The sequence below is a fragment of the Heloderma suspectum genome, chromosome 2 (assembly GCF_057233095.1).
Source record: "Heloderma suspectum isolate Gila_16-S chromosome 2, 16-S_ref, whole genome shotgun sequence".
NCBI classification, from domain to species: Eukaryota; Metazoa; Chordata; class Lepidosauria; order Squamata; family Helodermatidae; genus Heloderma; species Heloderma suspectum.
In genome coordinates, this window is record NC_139459.1 from 101,825,663 (window position 1) to 101,841,610 (window position 15,948).

Sequence of the window (15,948 nt, forward strand, 5' to 3'; positions counted from 1 at the left end):
TACATAACAGTTGTGTATAGTTTTTATTGTCAGGATAAGAGGTTTTTATTCTCCCAAGTTTTCAGTTGTAGTAGTTTACGTTTCAGTGAACTGACTGGATACAGTAATGTTATGCTGCATTTTAAGCTGGTTTATGGATTTCTGTGCTCTCATGCTCTCTCGCTAACCCAAACTAAGATTTTTAGAAGAAGAGTGGAATAATGAGGAATATTTTTCACATTTTGTGGCTATTTGAAAGGAATTTGTTTCCTTGAGTGTGTTTAATAGCTTTTACCCACTGAATCCAAATCTACTTGTACTGAAGCAATAAGGAGCTGGCATCAGGCATCATAGCTGCCATCCTTGATTTTTAGGTTCAGACATAAGTGTATTGCTTAGGTATAGCCAGATTTGGACAGTGGAGGTTGGTGGCTCTGATTTCAGTGGGGCTGTGAACCATTCTGGGTTTCAGTCAGAACCAGCCAGAACTCTAAAGGAGCTATCCAAGGTGCTGAACCCCATCCCCAGAATGGATTCAGTACCATGGATAGCTCTTTCGGAGGCCGGACTTATTCTGACTGAAACCCGGAATTTCACATTCACATGTGAAGAGCCACCAGCCTCCACTGAATTTGGATTCAGCAGATCAAATAACATAAACACACAAGCAAACGAATTCCCCTCAAATAGTCTCAAAACTTGGGAAATCTCCCTGACTACAAATAAACATTGTTTAGTATTTTGTTTATTATCTTTAATTGATAGAATCTGACATAACGTCCTCTTGATGGAGTTCAGGCATCAGGAAAAATACCTAATTGAACAATAGCCATCAACATGCTATCTGGTTCAAATATGTTCATATCTTTGAGAATTACTTGATTAATGCTCTAGTTTCATCAAACCTATGGAAACGTATGATTGTCAGTACCACTTATTAAATGTCTTTCTATACCTAACATTTGTGGATTCCCTTTTGTGTTTACAACTGAATACTGAAGGGTTTGGCCATACACTCCCTATTGCCAGTTAAGAAAACTGGAATGCTCTCTGCATAATGCTAAGACTACTCTGTTCATTCACATCTTTTCCTATACTAATTACTGTTTCAAATACTGTCCAGGCTTATTGGAGGAGACTGAAATGGAACCATGATGATGTATCACATATGTATCTCTCTCATACACAAGGCAATCTACCATGGTAAAGTGCAGTTGGACCATTAAGATATCTTAAACAGCGTTTTTTCGAAAAAGGTAATAAAGCCGATAAATTACTGTCTTATATGTTAAAGAAGAAACAACATAGCACAGTGGTTATGCAAATAAAGAAAGGAAGTACAGTTTATACTAAACCTAAAGATATAGCAAATGAGTTTTAAAAGTTTTATGAAAGTTTATATACTTCAGAACAACCCCTCCAGAGAGAATATTTAATCATATCTAAATAAGGTCAAACTACCAAGCGTAACACCAGATGATATAAATTACAGAGGCCTATTACCTTAACAGAATTACATAACACAATTAAGGATTTAAAAAACAAAGCCCCAGGTATGGATGGTTTTACACCAGAATATTATAAGGTATTCTTAACAGAAATAGAACAACCATTATTAGGTGTACTGAACGAGATCATGACAACTCACTCTCTTTTAAAAACCTGGGAGGAAGCCTGTATAGTAATGATTCCAAAAAAAGATAAAGATATTACAAAAGTTGAGTCTTATAGACCTATTGCTCTTTTGAACCAAGACTTCAAAATACGGACATCCATCCTTGCCAAAAGATTAAATGGAATAATTGCTAATCACATATCAGAAGATCAAACAGGCTGTATTAAAAATCGTAAATTGGCAACGAATATGAGAAAATTAGTAAATATAATACATCTTGTTAATAAATCTAAACAACCATATGGACTAATTTTTTAGATGCCAAAAAGGCATTTGACTGCCTAGAATGGAAGTTCTTGTTACAGATTTTGGATAAAATTGATTTAGGCAGCCAATTTGCTGAATGGGTTAAAATGATCTATACAAATCCCAATGCTTGTGTCTCTGTGAACAGTGTTGATTCAGACAAATTCTGTCTGAGCAGGGGCGCTAGACAAGGTTGTCCTTTATCTCCTTTGTTATTTGCATTATCTATAGAACCTCTTGCTCAAGCTATTAGAATGGAAAATACATTAAAGGGGGTAAAGATTGGTAGAGAAGAGTTCAAAATTAGTCAAAATCTTTATGCTGACAATATAGTTATTTATTTACATGATCCCATGAATACTTATGACAAACTTCTATTTTTGTTGCAGGAATATGGTCAAGTATCAGAATATAAAATTAACACTACCAAATCAGAGTGGATTGGATTCAATATGGATAATTCCACAAAACCTAAGATTACCAAAGAATATAAAATTCCTTGGAAAAATACCCCAGTTAGATATTTAGGGGTATGGATTACACAAAATCTTGGTATTTTAACAGAATATAATCATCGTAAGGTCATGCTTGAAGTAAAAGATGACTCGGCCCGCTGGAACCAGCTTCATATTTCACGGATGGGTAGGATATCTGCCTTAAAAATGGTAGTACCTCCAAAAATAATTTTTGTTCTTAAACATAACATTAAAGGTCCCACAAAAGATACTTGGAGACTGGCAAACAATGTTCTTAGATTTTGTCTGGAATGGGAAAAAACCCAGGGTAGCAAAAACAACTTTAATAAAACCAACAAAGAATGGCGGATAAGCCTTCCCATCCATAAAGAATTATTATGTTGCAGCTAGGCTTATGCATTTGAAGACATAGTTTAATCCAGATAGAGCAACTGAATTAGAACATTATAATGTCTCAACGGAGTTGAAAAATACTCTATGGTTCTGTAATAAATTTGATAGAAATATATTAAGAATGAACCCATACACCAAAACCCTGTTTAACAACTGGTTGAAACTTAAAAGAGTATTAAGTCCGGGTTTATCTCCATTAACAGCTGTTATGTATAACGACGAGATGACAGATGAAACGCAATTAGGCAATCTATCTTTAAGGTACAATCATGGGCTAATAGAAATAACCACACTTATAGACAAGGGAACATTTAAATCATATGAACAAATACGGAATGAAATGCAATACTCCCAACCTTTATTTTTTCAGTATCTACAGCTCAGAAGTATAGCCTTAAAGTTACTAAGGAAATTCAGACCTCTTTGGGGAAAAAACCACCTTTGAAAATGTGATGATATAAAATCAGGAAAACCTATTAAGTAAGCTCCATAAAGTTCTATTACATTTAGATCTTACAATTAATAATTATCAGAAAAGCTGGGAAAGAGAACTAACTTGTCTGATTCCAGTAAGCAGCTGGACTTGGATCTGGAATAATATATCACAGCAGACTATTAGCACAAACCTGAAAGAATTTTTTTTCAAATTTATGTTCCACTGGTACTTAACACCTGGAAGGCTTAACCGCATTTATCATAAGGGTGATAACAGGTACTGGAGATGTAAAATGCCTAATGCAGATATGGCCCATGTATTTTGGTTTTGCTCAGTGATTAAGGGCTATTGGCTAAAGATAATAGATGAAATTGAGATTATATCAGGATATAGACTAACTTTGGATCCAATAGTTATTCTTTTTAGTTATGTTAAGGAAATTGTTCTATCTGATGACATAGAAATGATAGTGCATTTATTAACAGCTGCCAGAATGCTGATATCGGCAAACTGGAAAAAACTGAAAGCTCCTACAGTTGATGACTGGATTATTAAAGTATGGGAAATAATATATATGGTTAAGTTAACTAACATAGTAGGGTTAGAGAGGGAAGACAGCGAAATAACAGATTTACAGAAAAGTGGTCCGTATTTGTAATGTATAGGTGTAACAAGAATCAAGAGAATGTACAGGCTTTTGTGTTACTGGGAACTTTGTGATATTTGCTGGTTTTGGTGATAAATTGGATTATATTCTAAAAAAAAAAAAAAAAGTGCAGTTGGACCAAATGTCTGTTATTAATAGGAAAACAGCAAACATTTTAACAGATTTGTTTTGTCTATTTTTTTAACTCTGCAAGTCCCATTACAGTATAAGCAATTATGGTTAATGACTGGTGTACATAAAAGAAAAAAAACATTGACTCAAAGGACTCTGGAGTCTCCTGCCTTACCTATAGCATCCTGCCTTGCATTAGAAAATGTTCAGGACCCTTCTATGACCTTCCATATTATAACCAATGCCATCTAACTCACAATTTAAACTGTAACTCACCTACCCCAGTAGTGTGGTCTCCTTTCGGTCCAGTGTAAGATGTAGGAGTCTGACCTCTTCTCCTATGCCAGCCACTCCGGTTTCTCTTTTGCTGAGTAAATGCACACTCATTTTGTTCAAAAGTACATTCTCCAGGAAAAGCAGGAAATATATCTGCAACAAAGAATTTGCAGCATTATCGTTTAAAGTGTGTATGAACTGGTCTTATATAATTAAAGTGTGTGTGTGTAAGTGAATATGTATGTATGTATGTATATATACACATACATACATACATACATACACATATATATATGGCGTAGGCCAGGCAAAAAGTGGGTGCGCATAACACGACAACCCATCATGGGCAGCCAGCCATGATTGGTTGTTGTGTTGTCCAAAGCCGGAGCATGTTCTGTAGGGTGGCTTATTTTTTGGGAACAAGCTATGCTGAGAACACATGGCTTGTTGTAGGGTTATTTTCATCCACAATGGGTTATTGTGTTGTCCAAACCCAGGAGACCAATTTTATTGTGGACTGTGGTGATTGGCTACATAATTGCTCAGCAAGAGTGTCAAAAAAGCCCATGCCACTCACATTTCGTGATCTTGCCAGTGAATGTCCTTCCAAAGTGCCGAAACAGCACTTTGGAAGGTCTGTCACTCATTCCCTGGAATTTTTAAAAAAATATTCGGTGCCCCCCAAATGCGCAATTATGGTCGTAACTTTCCTCCCCCTCCTCCTTCTCCTCATTGACCGTCTTTTGCAAGTGCACACCTACAGCTGTCTGATATGTGTAGTCTTGCCTGATCAATTTCCTTGTCTGTTTCAGCTGTCAAAGGGAGTGGTGAAGGTGAGTAGGTAACATAATACTAGGGGAAGGAGGGACTCAGTAGTCCAGTTCAGAAGCACTGAAACTTGGGAGGAAAAGGCAAAGGAGTAAGTGCACCAAAAGAGGGAGGACAATATCTCATCCTTGGTGATGTGATCCTCTAATTTTTAAGTGCTGGACTGACACATCTCAGTGTCCCCCACCTTTTCAACACTTCCCCAAATCTCCAGCTACTCCAGAAAAGGGGAGATATTAACTCCCCTCCCTTTTTACAGCTCCTTTTCAGAGCACTTACTGCTGCAATTACTGCGGTTCCCATCCCCCTCTGTTTTGATGCACTCACTCCTTTGGCTCCCCCCTCAATTTTCAGTGCTTCTTAATTGTGGCACTGGGTCCCTCCTCTCCCTTAGTATTATTTCTCCTCTGGTCCTTTGCAACTGTACACAATTTAGCCAATATGCAACCTTATCTTGTCAATTTCTTTGTTTGTACCTACTCCCCTTCACCACTCCCTTTGACAGCTGAAATAGACAAGGAAATTGACCAGGCAAGACTATACATATCAGAAAGCCATAAGTGCATGCTTGTATCCCTGTGAAAGACCGACAATTAAAAAAAAAGAAAACCCAGTAACCCCAATTGCGCATTTTTAAGGCACCAAAATATGGGGGGGACGTGTTTAAGGCAGTGAATGGAAGCAACCCCAATTGCACATTGTTGAGTCAGCAAAAACAAAAAAAGGAGGAACCTAAAGGGGAAGCAATCGGAGCAGGGAGGGGGAGACAAGACAGTTTTTATCACAAAGTCCCCTGGGATATGTGATGGAGCCGGCTGGAGGATTGAGGGGGAGAACAACCTATGGCAAGCCTGATCACCTGTCGGGTGTACCATGTGTTGCTACATCATTTATTCACAGGGGTGGCTTAGCGTTACATGGAAATTCACCCTATGTCATCAGCTTCACTTGTTAACTACACAAATCTGATGCATGGCCTAATCTTTTTTCTGAAATTGTCAATTTTATGTCTTTTTTCTGGTCTCTTAAAAAATAATTATCCACTGATGTCATATTATGTTTACTGCTTTCTGAAAATACCAAGCAGAATAGCTTAGGATTCCTAAATATAATATAGATTAAACCACCATAAATAAAATAGACCTGATTCTAGACTTAAAACAAAAATCTAAGTCTGTTATTGATCAGGTGCAGACTCTATGAATATATCATAGTTTGCTTTGGTATTGCAGAAATAAGAATCAGACCCTAATAGCAGATTTGCACAGAAACTTCTTACATTCACAGTTTGGAGTTTAATGCCATAGTGGAACTTTGGGAGACATTTCCGCAGAAATGCGGGCATTACTGATACAGGAGAATCAAAACTGCATCGTACGTAACACAGACATTATAGTTTATTATGACCTTGCTGCAATCCCCTTCCTTGACTAGAAGGAAACCGTCTTGTTTCCTTCTAGACAAGAGAAGAAAAATTACACATGGGCTTAACTTGTAGTAAGTGCGACGTGGTGAGAATTTTTCCAAAAAGAAAGTCTCCATTTCCCTTACCACTGAAGTTCAATTTGAATACTTCTGTTACTCAGTTACTTGATGAGTGTGGAAAATAAGCTGCACAGTGGTCACCAGGAAGGCCTATGGGACTATGTAGGGAGGGAGGTGTATAGGCCAGCTCCTAGTGCCCACAGCAGCCAATGACATCATTTGGCTGCACTAACTGCCAGCATGACTGGAAGCTGGGCATTTTTTTTTCCATTGCCCTCCAGCACTCTCCTGAAGATAAGTAGTTGACACTGTGAATGATCTAGGTCAGCCCAGCTTGTGTGCAAGGGCAAGAGGGGCCCAAGATCATTGTATAAACAAGTGTGTTTTGGGGGTGGAGGTGGGAGGAGTCCTTGCAGACCCAGGCCAGGAATGGTGAGATCTCTTTGCACGGCCACGTATGTGACTCTGCCCATCTGTCCTGATGGACCTGCATGTGTGAACAGTCTGTACACCTGTACCACTTGATAGGAAAAAGGCATTTGTATCACAAAGTCCCCTGGGATATAGCCTCACAGCTAACTAAATAATAATGTAATATGGTATGTCACATGATACCCTGACAGAAAAACATGGGGTGGGATCCAACGTTGTGCAAGTGGAACTACACTTGCGTGACAGGACTTTCTCCCTTTCTTCTCCTCTCTGCAGTCCCCTGTTCCTCACAAAAATCTGCTGTGGCGGGTTCCCTAACCCAGTGTGGTGTAGTGGCAAGAGTGTTGGACTAGGAGCTGGGAGATCCGGGTTCTTGTCCCCACTTGGCCATGGAAGCTCACTGGGTGACTTTGGGCCAGTCACAGACTCTCAGCCCAACCCACCTCACAGGGTTGTTGTTGTGAGGATAAAATGGAGAGGATAATGTAAGCTGCCTTGGGTTCCTTGCAAGAGGAAAAAAAGGTGGGGCATAAATGCAATAAATAAATACATTTAGTGGGCGCATAGGGTTTAGGGGGAATCATCCCCCCTCCTGGTTCCACTCACAGCAGGAGTTCCATCAGCAGAACGACTTCATTGGATTTCATCAATGAATTCTATGCAGCAAGAGATTATTGTTGTTGGAGAGTACACCTCAACAGTTATAACGAAGACATAATACGGACTTCATATGCACGTTTAGCTTACCAGCAGCATGACAGCTTCCTAAACTCACTGATACATCGTCTAGTGCCACTAGTCCGCAATCCCAAAAGCTTCTACACCAGCTCACAAACACCACCTGAAATTTGCAGAAAACATATGCCAACCATCTTAGTTTTTAAGGGCCTTCATTTTAAAAGTCCTTGTAGTCTACTTAATTACAACTTTATAACATTGACAATTGGTGCCTGAGTTTTATTCTTTTCCTTCTGCCTCCCCATCCCTTTTTTTCTTTTGTGTCATGTCATTTTAGATTGTAAGCCTGAGGGCAGGGACTATCTTGTTCTCACTGATCTGTAAGCCACTCTGGGAATCTTTCCAGCCAAAATAAATACTTTTATTAGTAAGATATCTCATTTGCAATTCTCTTTCAGTTTTCTCTAATGAAGCTATAGGAAGAAAAGCCGTTTAAGCTGAATGAAGTTTCTAATTCACTATATTTCCAATGTAGTCCCATCTCAGCACAAGACTGTTAAATAGCACTTCTGTATATCTTAATTTCTGCTTAACAGAATATCTGATAAATTCCTGTCCAGCTCTGTACAAAAGGTTGTAATACACATGGATGGACAGGTCATCATGAGGTCATCTGAACGGAAATAAATGGGACACTTGACTCAATAGGTAGATTCATGTGGGAGGGAGTTATGTTAAGAATTGTGTCCCACACTTAAACCAATAAACACAACTGAAACAGAAATATTTTTCGTAAGTTGTGGGCTTGCATAGAAAGTTAAGTACTGTAACCTTCATTTTTTCACTATTACAAGACATAACCTTGCAGTACGGAGAGTGACTGCAGGGATTGTTGCTAATGGGGAAGCCTAGTATGAACAAAGCCAAAACCAGGATTCTATTAAAAGGTGTATAAAGCAAGAACTATGGAGCCTAATGCACAATGACTATGGGATTTTGAGGAATACAAGCAATATATTCATGGTACTTATGAAACCCAAAGGTGCTATTTCTAGGTGTTCAAATATGAAGTCTGTTGTTAATGTGTGACTTTTGTACACACATAATGACAGTTCACACAACACGACAACCCACCCTCAAGGTTGAGTCTAGGTTGTTGTGTTGTGTGAACCGAGCCACACTAACTATCCATAGTTTGTTAACCATGTTCACAACCAAACAACCGAACCAAACCCACAGTTCACAACCAAACAACAAACCATAGGTTCTCTTCATGGATTGTTCATGGTTAATAAACCATGGTTTGTTAGTGTGGCTGGATTCACACAACACAACCCATGGTTCAAAAACAACCCACAGTACATCAACAACCCACACTCAACCTTGAATGTGAGCTATCATGGTGTGTGAACCCAGCCAGTAACTGCTACATGATAGCCAGTTTCCGTTGCTTTTCATAGCAGCTTCTCTATGACGCAAACTATCAGTGCACAGTAGCACTAATAGGGTGCTTTTCTCTATAACTCTGTAAATCAAGTCCTCAATCTGTGGTAAACCACTGCATACAAATGGCCTGGTGTGTGGAACGGTCACTACTGGGAATGATTTAGAATAGCCTTCTCATAATAGCACAAGAGCAACAAACGTGTAATTCTTGGTTGCCATTGTTTTCAGGGAAACAAGGTTTGTTTCCATGAAGAATTATTATTGAGAGGTAGTAGGCAGGTGACTTATGCAAAGTGCATGTCTGACTTTATGAAAGGGCCATTTGTTGCCTTTCATTTTACACCTGACAGTGATTTCCTTTTTTCAGAATAATTACTAGCAGAATCAGTGTGTAAAGGCCAAAATCTACTGCATCTCTTGCAGCTGGCTGAGATTCCGTTTTGGGCTGTAATTTTTCCACCGCTAATTGGCTGGTTTATGCTCAAAGCAAGGAGCCCTTTTGCAAGAGAAAGCAAATGCAATTATAAATGTGTTGTTTTCTGGACAGTGTCTGGAACATCTTTGCAGTTACTCTTCCAATTAAATCGTAAAGAGATTGAATTGAAATCCCTGTACACTTTGTCAACATTCCAAATCTGGGCAAGGGCCATTCAGATTTGTTAATTAATCCACATAGTCCTATTTGCAGTTTGAACTGGTTAAACAACTTGCAGATGACTGTCAAATATGAGTTGTAGCAGTAGGCCCTTTTGGTGGATGCATATTTTCCATGTATTTTAAGTGGCATCCAGCTGCTTCTTGGATACTGCACAGAAATGATGACTGGTTGTGACTGAATATTAACTTGGAAGAGATTGATTTTTAAAAAGTGATTTTCCTAATAATTCTTGGTGAAGGAATCTTAATTATATTATAAATCCTTAAAGGGTCTGAATCTTTATAGTCTTCTGTTAATTTAATATGACAGCTGAAGTATATATCACATTTTATCAGACCAAATAAAACGAGCTATCTTGCTTTCTGTGATAACTTCAACATTAAATCAGAAACACTAAAAGCAATCCGTCATGGCTATTATTACTGAATGTAAATAACGCCTTGCTTTTCCAGTACCTGCTTCTCCTGAACTAACATAGCAATCTTTTTTTTTTTTACATTCTGCCTCAGTATCTGAAAGCCTGTGATTTATGCCTCTTTGCTCAGCTGAATTTTTTTAATCTATGCAGTGAATATAAAATGAATTATCATTTCCAGTTGTTTATCTTATGCACTATCGAGCTTATTGGGCACAATACAATGCACCACAATTTGAAGCATAAAGCACACATATACACAATACTTTTTTTAAAAAAACAAACCGAAACCCAAACTTAACTACAGCATTTCCATCTGCTATTTCTCTCTCTCTCTCTCCCTCTCTCTCTCTCTCTCTCTCTCACACACACACACACACACACACACACACAGAGGTTATATTATGAGGAAACATTTCTACAGTTTGTTAATGTGCTAAGTATATACATTTGTAGCTTCCAATGGTTGCAGCAGGATGAGTCACAATATTGTACTAGAATCCATTCTGAGCTTCTCTACCAAAGATAATGTTAGGAAAGTGGAGGACTTATGTTCTTTCCAAGAAAAAAAGAATGGGGTTTTGAAGATGAGTTTTGAAACTGAGGAGTCAGGCACAGAACTACTGTATATGGGTGTTCTGCTTCAAATAAAGAATTGAGAATGTTGAGCTGGATCCTGGTGTCCTCGTGTGCCCGGAAGGATTTATTGGCTTCCCTTATAAGCCAAACAACAACAACAACAACAACATCAAAGATAGCCCTGCTGGTCCATGAGGAGAACAAAAACAAAATCCACAATTGGGAAATACTTTTATTAAAACCAACCAAAATACAACAAAAATGTGCAAGCTTTCAAGTTCTCCAGAACTCTTCATAAGTCTGAATGAGAGAAAAAGCAGCAGATGGAGGAACAACCAGAGAAGTCCAAAAATTCAGCCAGGTGTTGTGGCTATGTGGTCTGAAGTGTAGATAGGTTCACTCTCAAAATGGAGATTTGCAGTCTGAATTAATTAGTCAGTGGTAGGTGTTGCAGGTATCAGATTACAGCAAGCAATGCATTTTGGAGTATAGAAGCAATGACCAGGCTCACACGATTAGTAGGAGGGAAAAAAACCACCATGGCTTCTTTTCCCACCCCTATGTGTGCCACTCACACATGTGCCATTTGCCTAATTACCCGCGACTTGGCACAGGTTATCATGTCGTCCAAACCTGGAACAGTACGCAGCAGGGGAAACCCCTACAAAAAGCCATGGGTTGTGGGGAAGTTTAGAAGCCACCCCCACCAGGCAGGTTCGAACAACACAATAACCTGTACCACATCACAGGTAATTAGGCAAATGGTGGGCATATGAGTAGCATGCACAGGGGCGGGGGAAGAAGCCACAGTGGCTCCTTTTCCCCCTGCTGATTGTGCAAACCTAGCCAATGGCTGATCTCCATTTCTAAAAACACAAAGGCCAGCTGTAACTCTGTTCTGCCTCTTGCCTTAGGCAAAACACACAGGTTCCTGAGTCTGAGAGCAGATACGCAGAGAAACATGACAGTCTTTATATTAACAAAGCTGGAGATTAATTTTATGTGGTACACTAGGTAAAAAAAGTCAATTGAAGCCAACTTTCAGCTTGCCCTATTCAACAATAAAACAGGTGAATTCCCACTACAGTACAAGGTTATGTTTTCTGCTATTCTCTCGGGGAATGTCTGCAACTCCACTGCTTTTCCAGGGGCATCCTGAAAACTGTTGCAATATGAGGATATCCCTGACTAAGGCTCTACTGTTGGTATCTGTTTCAGGAATAGTCAGTATCTAAATAAAGGAGAACTATTATTTACACAGAATTTCCTTGTGACATAGAATGTTCTCCATTCATGTTGTTAATTGAAAAGGCAGAGTGGAGCACCTCCCTCCTTACTCTTCTTGAGATCTTTATTTTCGTTTACTACAGATGTTCAAAGAACAGGAAAAGGATAAAGAGGGACAACTGAGGGACAATATATAAGGCAAAAAGAGAAAGAGAACGCAACTGTTCACATTTTGCGAGGGAGACAATTGAGGAGGAAGGACGTATAATTCTCTATGTCTATTTGGCTCCATCAACCCATTACTGGAACAGTGTGGAATTGCACATCACTGTGATAATTTATTTAAGACACATAAATGCATAACTTTATTTAAGTTACATTAAAGACCTCCAGGGGAAAAGATTCTACCTCTACTGCTGCACAAATATAAATCCACAGTTAATAGCTTTCTAGTAATAATTTTAAAATAATAATGTCAAACTTTCCTCTCCTTCAATTCAAGTGTCAAGAACTCAAAGACAGCAAGGGAAGCCTTTTGTTGCCATTTCTTTTAAACAGAACTAAACATAATCTTATGGAAAACTTATTTCTGAGTTTTTAGTCCATGCATTTTCATGAAGTACAAGGGTAATATGTTAAGAAAACATTTTAAAGGTGGCAATATGCCTCTTATTTACTGCTAAACTGGTGTAAGAGTTTCAGACCTCTTTAAATCAGTAATACTACAGCTCAACCAACTCCTGTGTAGATTTCCATATGAACTGTATTACCTCTGTTCAGCTTCAGACATAACTATTCTAATCTCTTCACTTAAGGCAGAGGGAAAAACTGGCTAGCCAATACTCTTTTTAAACAATTTCAGTGAGCAAAGAGGGAGAAGCAGGGACCATGCATCTCAAGTTTGGATGGATTAGAAATTTGATTCAGTTTGTTCTTGACCAGAATATATCCAATTCACACCTCTTTCCCAGTCCCTGCCCAGATTCCCACAGGGTTCCATCTTGTCCCCACACTCTTCTCCGTCAACATGAAACTGCGGTGTGAGGTTATCCAGAGATTTAGAGAGAAGTGTCATCAGTCCACTATTTATTTTTATTTGTTTATTTGTGACACTTATATACTGTCAGGGTGGAAACTGAGCCCATAGAGCCCCAGAGCAGTTCTGATTCTCAGGAAGAACAGCAATCCGTCGGAGAGGAGCTCGCTCATCTCTCACAAATACAGCAGCTGGCAGAGATTCCTCCTGCCAGCATTCCTGGGATAGATAGTGACCCTGGCAGTGAGAGAGTGCTGGAGGGGGGCTTGCTGGATGCTCGGCGCAGATGCAGGGAGCGATGACAGATGGAGGACGCAGAAAGGAGGTGTACCGTTCGTTTGGCGCTCAAACAACGGTCCCGTCCCGAGGACCCAAGGGAAAGAGGGAGGATCTCTGCCTAGCCCATAAGTTCAGGGTCTTCTCGTGGTTCTCCTTCAAACGGGGACCAACTGCCTTACCTGGAGCTTAGGTTACTCTGCTATCTTTCCCCAGTGCTGTTCCTTGCTTAGTCGCTAGTGATTAGTATCTGAAAGAGTCATAACGGAATAAAGCCTTGGAAAGAATCCTCGTCATCTGTGTCCTGAGTTGGCTATTGGAGGGGACTGCAAGAGGCAGCTAGGGCGCTCCTGACATATACCACTAAATATAATTTTTAAAAACCTCAGTGGTTAATCCACTAATGACATCCAACTCTCTTTCTCTTTTTTATCTGATTTAGGTAAGGCAGTAGGAGTACTAGTGATAGACTAGATGAGGGCCAATAAACTGAAGCTCCATCCTGACAAGATGGAGGTGCTATTGACAGGTGGTTTGTCTGCTTGTGGAAGTGGTGTTAAACCTGATCTGGAAGTGGATACACTTGCCTAAAGAGTCAGGTTCACAGCTTAGGAGTGCTGACAGATCCAGCCTTATAATTGGAGACCCAAGTGGCCTCTGAGGCATGCAGTGCCTTCCACCAGATACAGCTGGTATATTAGCTGCCAGCTGTCCTGGATAGAACTTGGCCAAAATTACCCATGCCCTGGTAACCTCCAGACTTGATACTGCAATGTATTATATGTGGAATTGCCTTCGAAGACTTCTTGGGAACTTCAGTTAGCTCAGAATATAGCTCATACACTGCTAAGTGGGAAAGGCCCTAGGGACAATATCATGCTGGTTTTGAAAGAGCTTAACTGGCTGTAGTCTGGTTCCAAGCACAAATTAAAATGTTGGTGCTTATCTTTAGACCCCTTTATGGCTTCAGACCTAGGCACCTAAAGGACCATCTTTCCTCAGATGCTGCTGTCCATGTATGTCTTTATTGGAAGCTCTTCTCTGGATGCCCCCCACCTTCTGAAGTTATGTGGGTGGCAACAGAAAGGGCCTTTTCAGCTGTGGCACCCTGATGGTGGAATGATCTCCCCAAGGAGGTTCATCTGGCACTTACTCATATCTTTATCTGAGTCTTAGAGAAAGATCTCTAGGTACCAAAAAAATACAGTTTGGACACCGTCATGTTAGAGCAGTCATGGAAACAAATTTGTTTCAAGATACAACAGTATGTATTTATAAAGGATCTCTTGTTTTAATGTGGTACTGATATTGCAGCCCCAAGCTTATCAGTACTACAACCCTGCTCCTATGAAAAGCAACAATGTTGACTGAACAGGATACAATTCCCTAGGAAAACAAGTAGTCTGAAAAATTCAGTTTCAGTGATTTAATGTCCTTTTCTCATACTTGTTCTGTAACAAATGCACATGATGGCAGGTTTTGTTTGTTGTTTTCACTCTGAACATTAACACCTTACTTTGTTAAGGACAGGATGAGAAATGGTAATTGTCAATGCCTTGCTTTTTGTTTTAAATTCAACTGTTAGATATGTTTTGCTGTTATGCAGCTGCATCTATCTTGATTTATCATTTATTTGGTTAAATCACACCCACCAAGTTTTCTAAGATGGTGTTTTCCAAGTATCACATTAATGTCAGTGGCCCAGTTGCTGGTTTCCTGTACAAAATACTCCAGCCAGTAATTGCTTCAGAGGGCTAATTCAAACAGATCCTACAAAAAAATACACATCCTTAGACACAGAGGACTTTCATTGGTCTGCTATGCCACTTTCCCAACTCAAAGACTGAATGTGTTCACAAAATGCATAACCAAAAACTAAAGTATGGGTTTAATTTAATATTTGTATTATGAATAATTCTTTACAATGAGGAAAAATGTGGAGTAAAATGTGCTGTCAAAAAGTGTTAAGGCTGTTTCTTCCAGCTGCAAAAGTTTTGTAACCAGGAAAACTCTAAAAGGAAGAAACAACAGAAAGATCTGATTCTCTCATTCTGTTTGACATTCAGGGATAGCCAACAGTCAACTTGGCTGCCAAGGACTGTTTACTATTTCCACAGACAGCCAGAAAATCAAAGTTGCATAAATCAGCTACAAGCCAGATCAAACACGTGCTAGCCATGAGCCACCAGGATATTTTCCTGCATGATATTTATGAATAGAAGTTACATTGGAGCACAGGACAATACCTATTTATTTTAACAGAGTTTGTACAGAGGAGGTTATTATCACTTTGCCTTCATCCACTACAATCCCTAAATCTTTCCAATAAATGCTGCTCCCTAGCCAGTTATCATCTAATGTTTGTATATTTCGGTGTGGGGTTTTTTTCTCATATGTAATATTTTACCATTTTGCTGAAAGAAAAGTATCTTTTATGTTTCTAAGGGTGCAACCCTATGCATGTTTAGACAGAAAAAAGTTGCTGACAATTCTAGGACGTTTTCCTGTCCAAACACACATAGGATTGTGCTCTAAGACATAGAATAAAGCCTGCCCTACCTTGCCAATAGCCTAAGTAGTGAGGGGGGTAGGGATCACAACAACATGATGATGAAACATGCAGCCTTTT

At 39.3% G+C, this 15,948-nt stretch overlaps 1 protein-coding gene across 2 annotated transcripts in view; it reads right to left on the reverse strand.

The window, feature by feature from the left end:
• Positions 1-15,948, reverse strand: part of MAMDC2 (MAM domain containing 2) — a 100,398-nt gene that overhangs the window by 9,495 nt on the left and 74,955 nt on the right. Inside the window, exons 10-11 of one of the 2 annotated variants that reach the window (XR_014787766.1) lie at positions 7,752-7,845; positions 4,264-4,412 (exon numbers count right to left, since the gene is read on the reverse strand). Coding sequence is in view for 1 of the 2 variants with exons in the window: in XM_084834335.1 (XP_084690461.1) it covers positions 4,260-4,412; positions 7,752-7,845 (247 nt within the window). In the remaining variant the exon portion in view is untranslated. Of the gene's footprint in view, positions 1-4,259; positions 4,413-7,751; positions 7,846-15,948 lie in introns of both variants that reach the window. The other variant, XM_084834335.1, reaches the window with a different exon arrangement.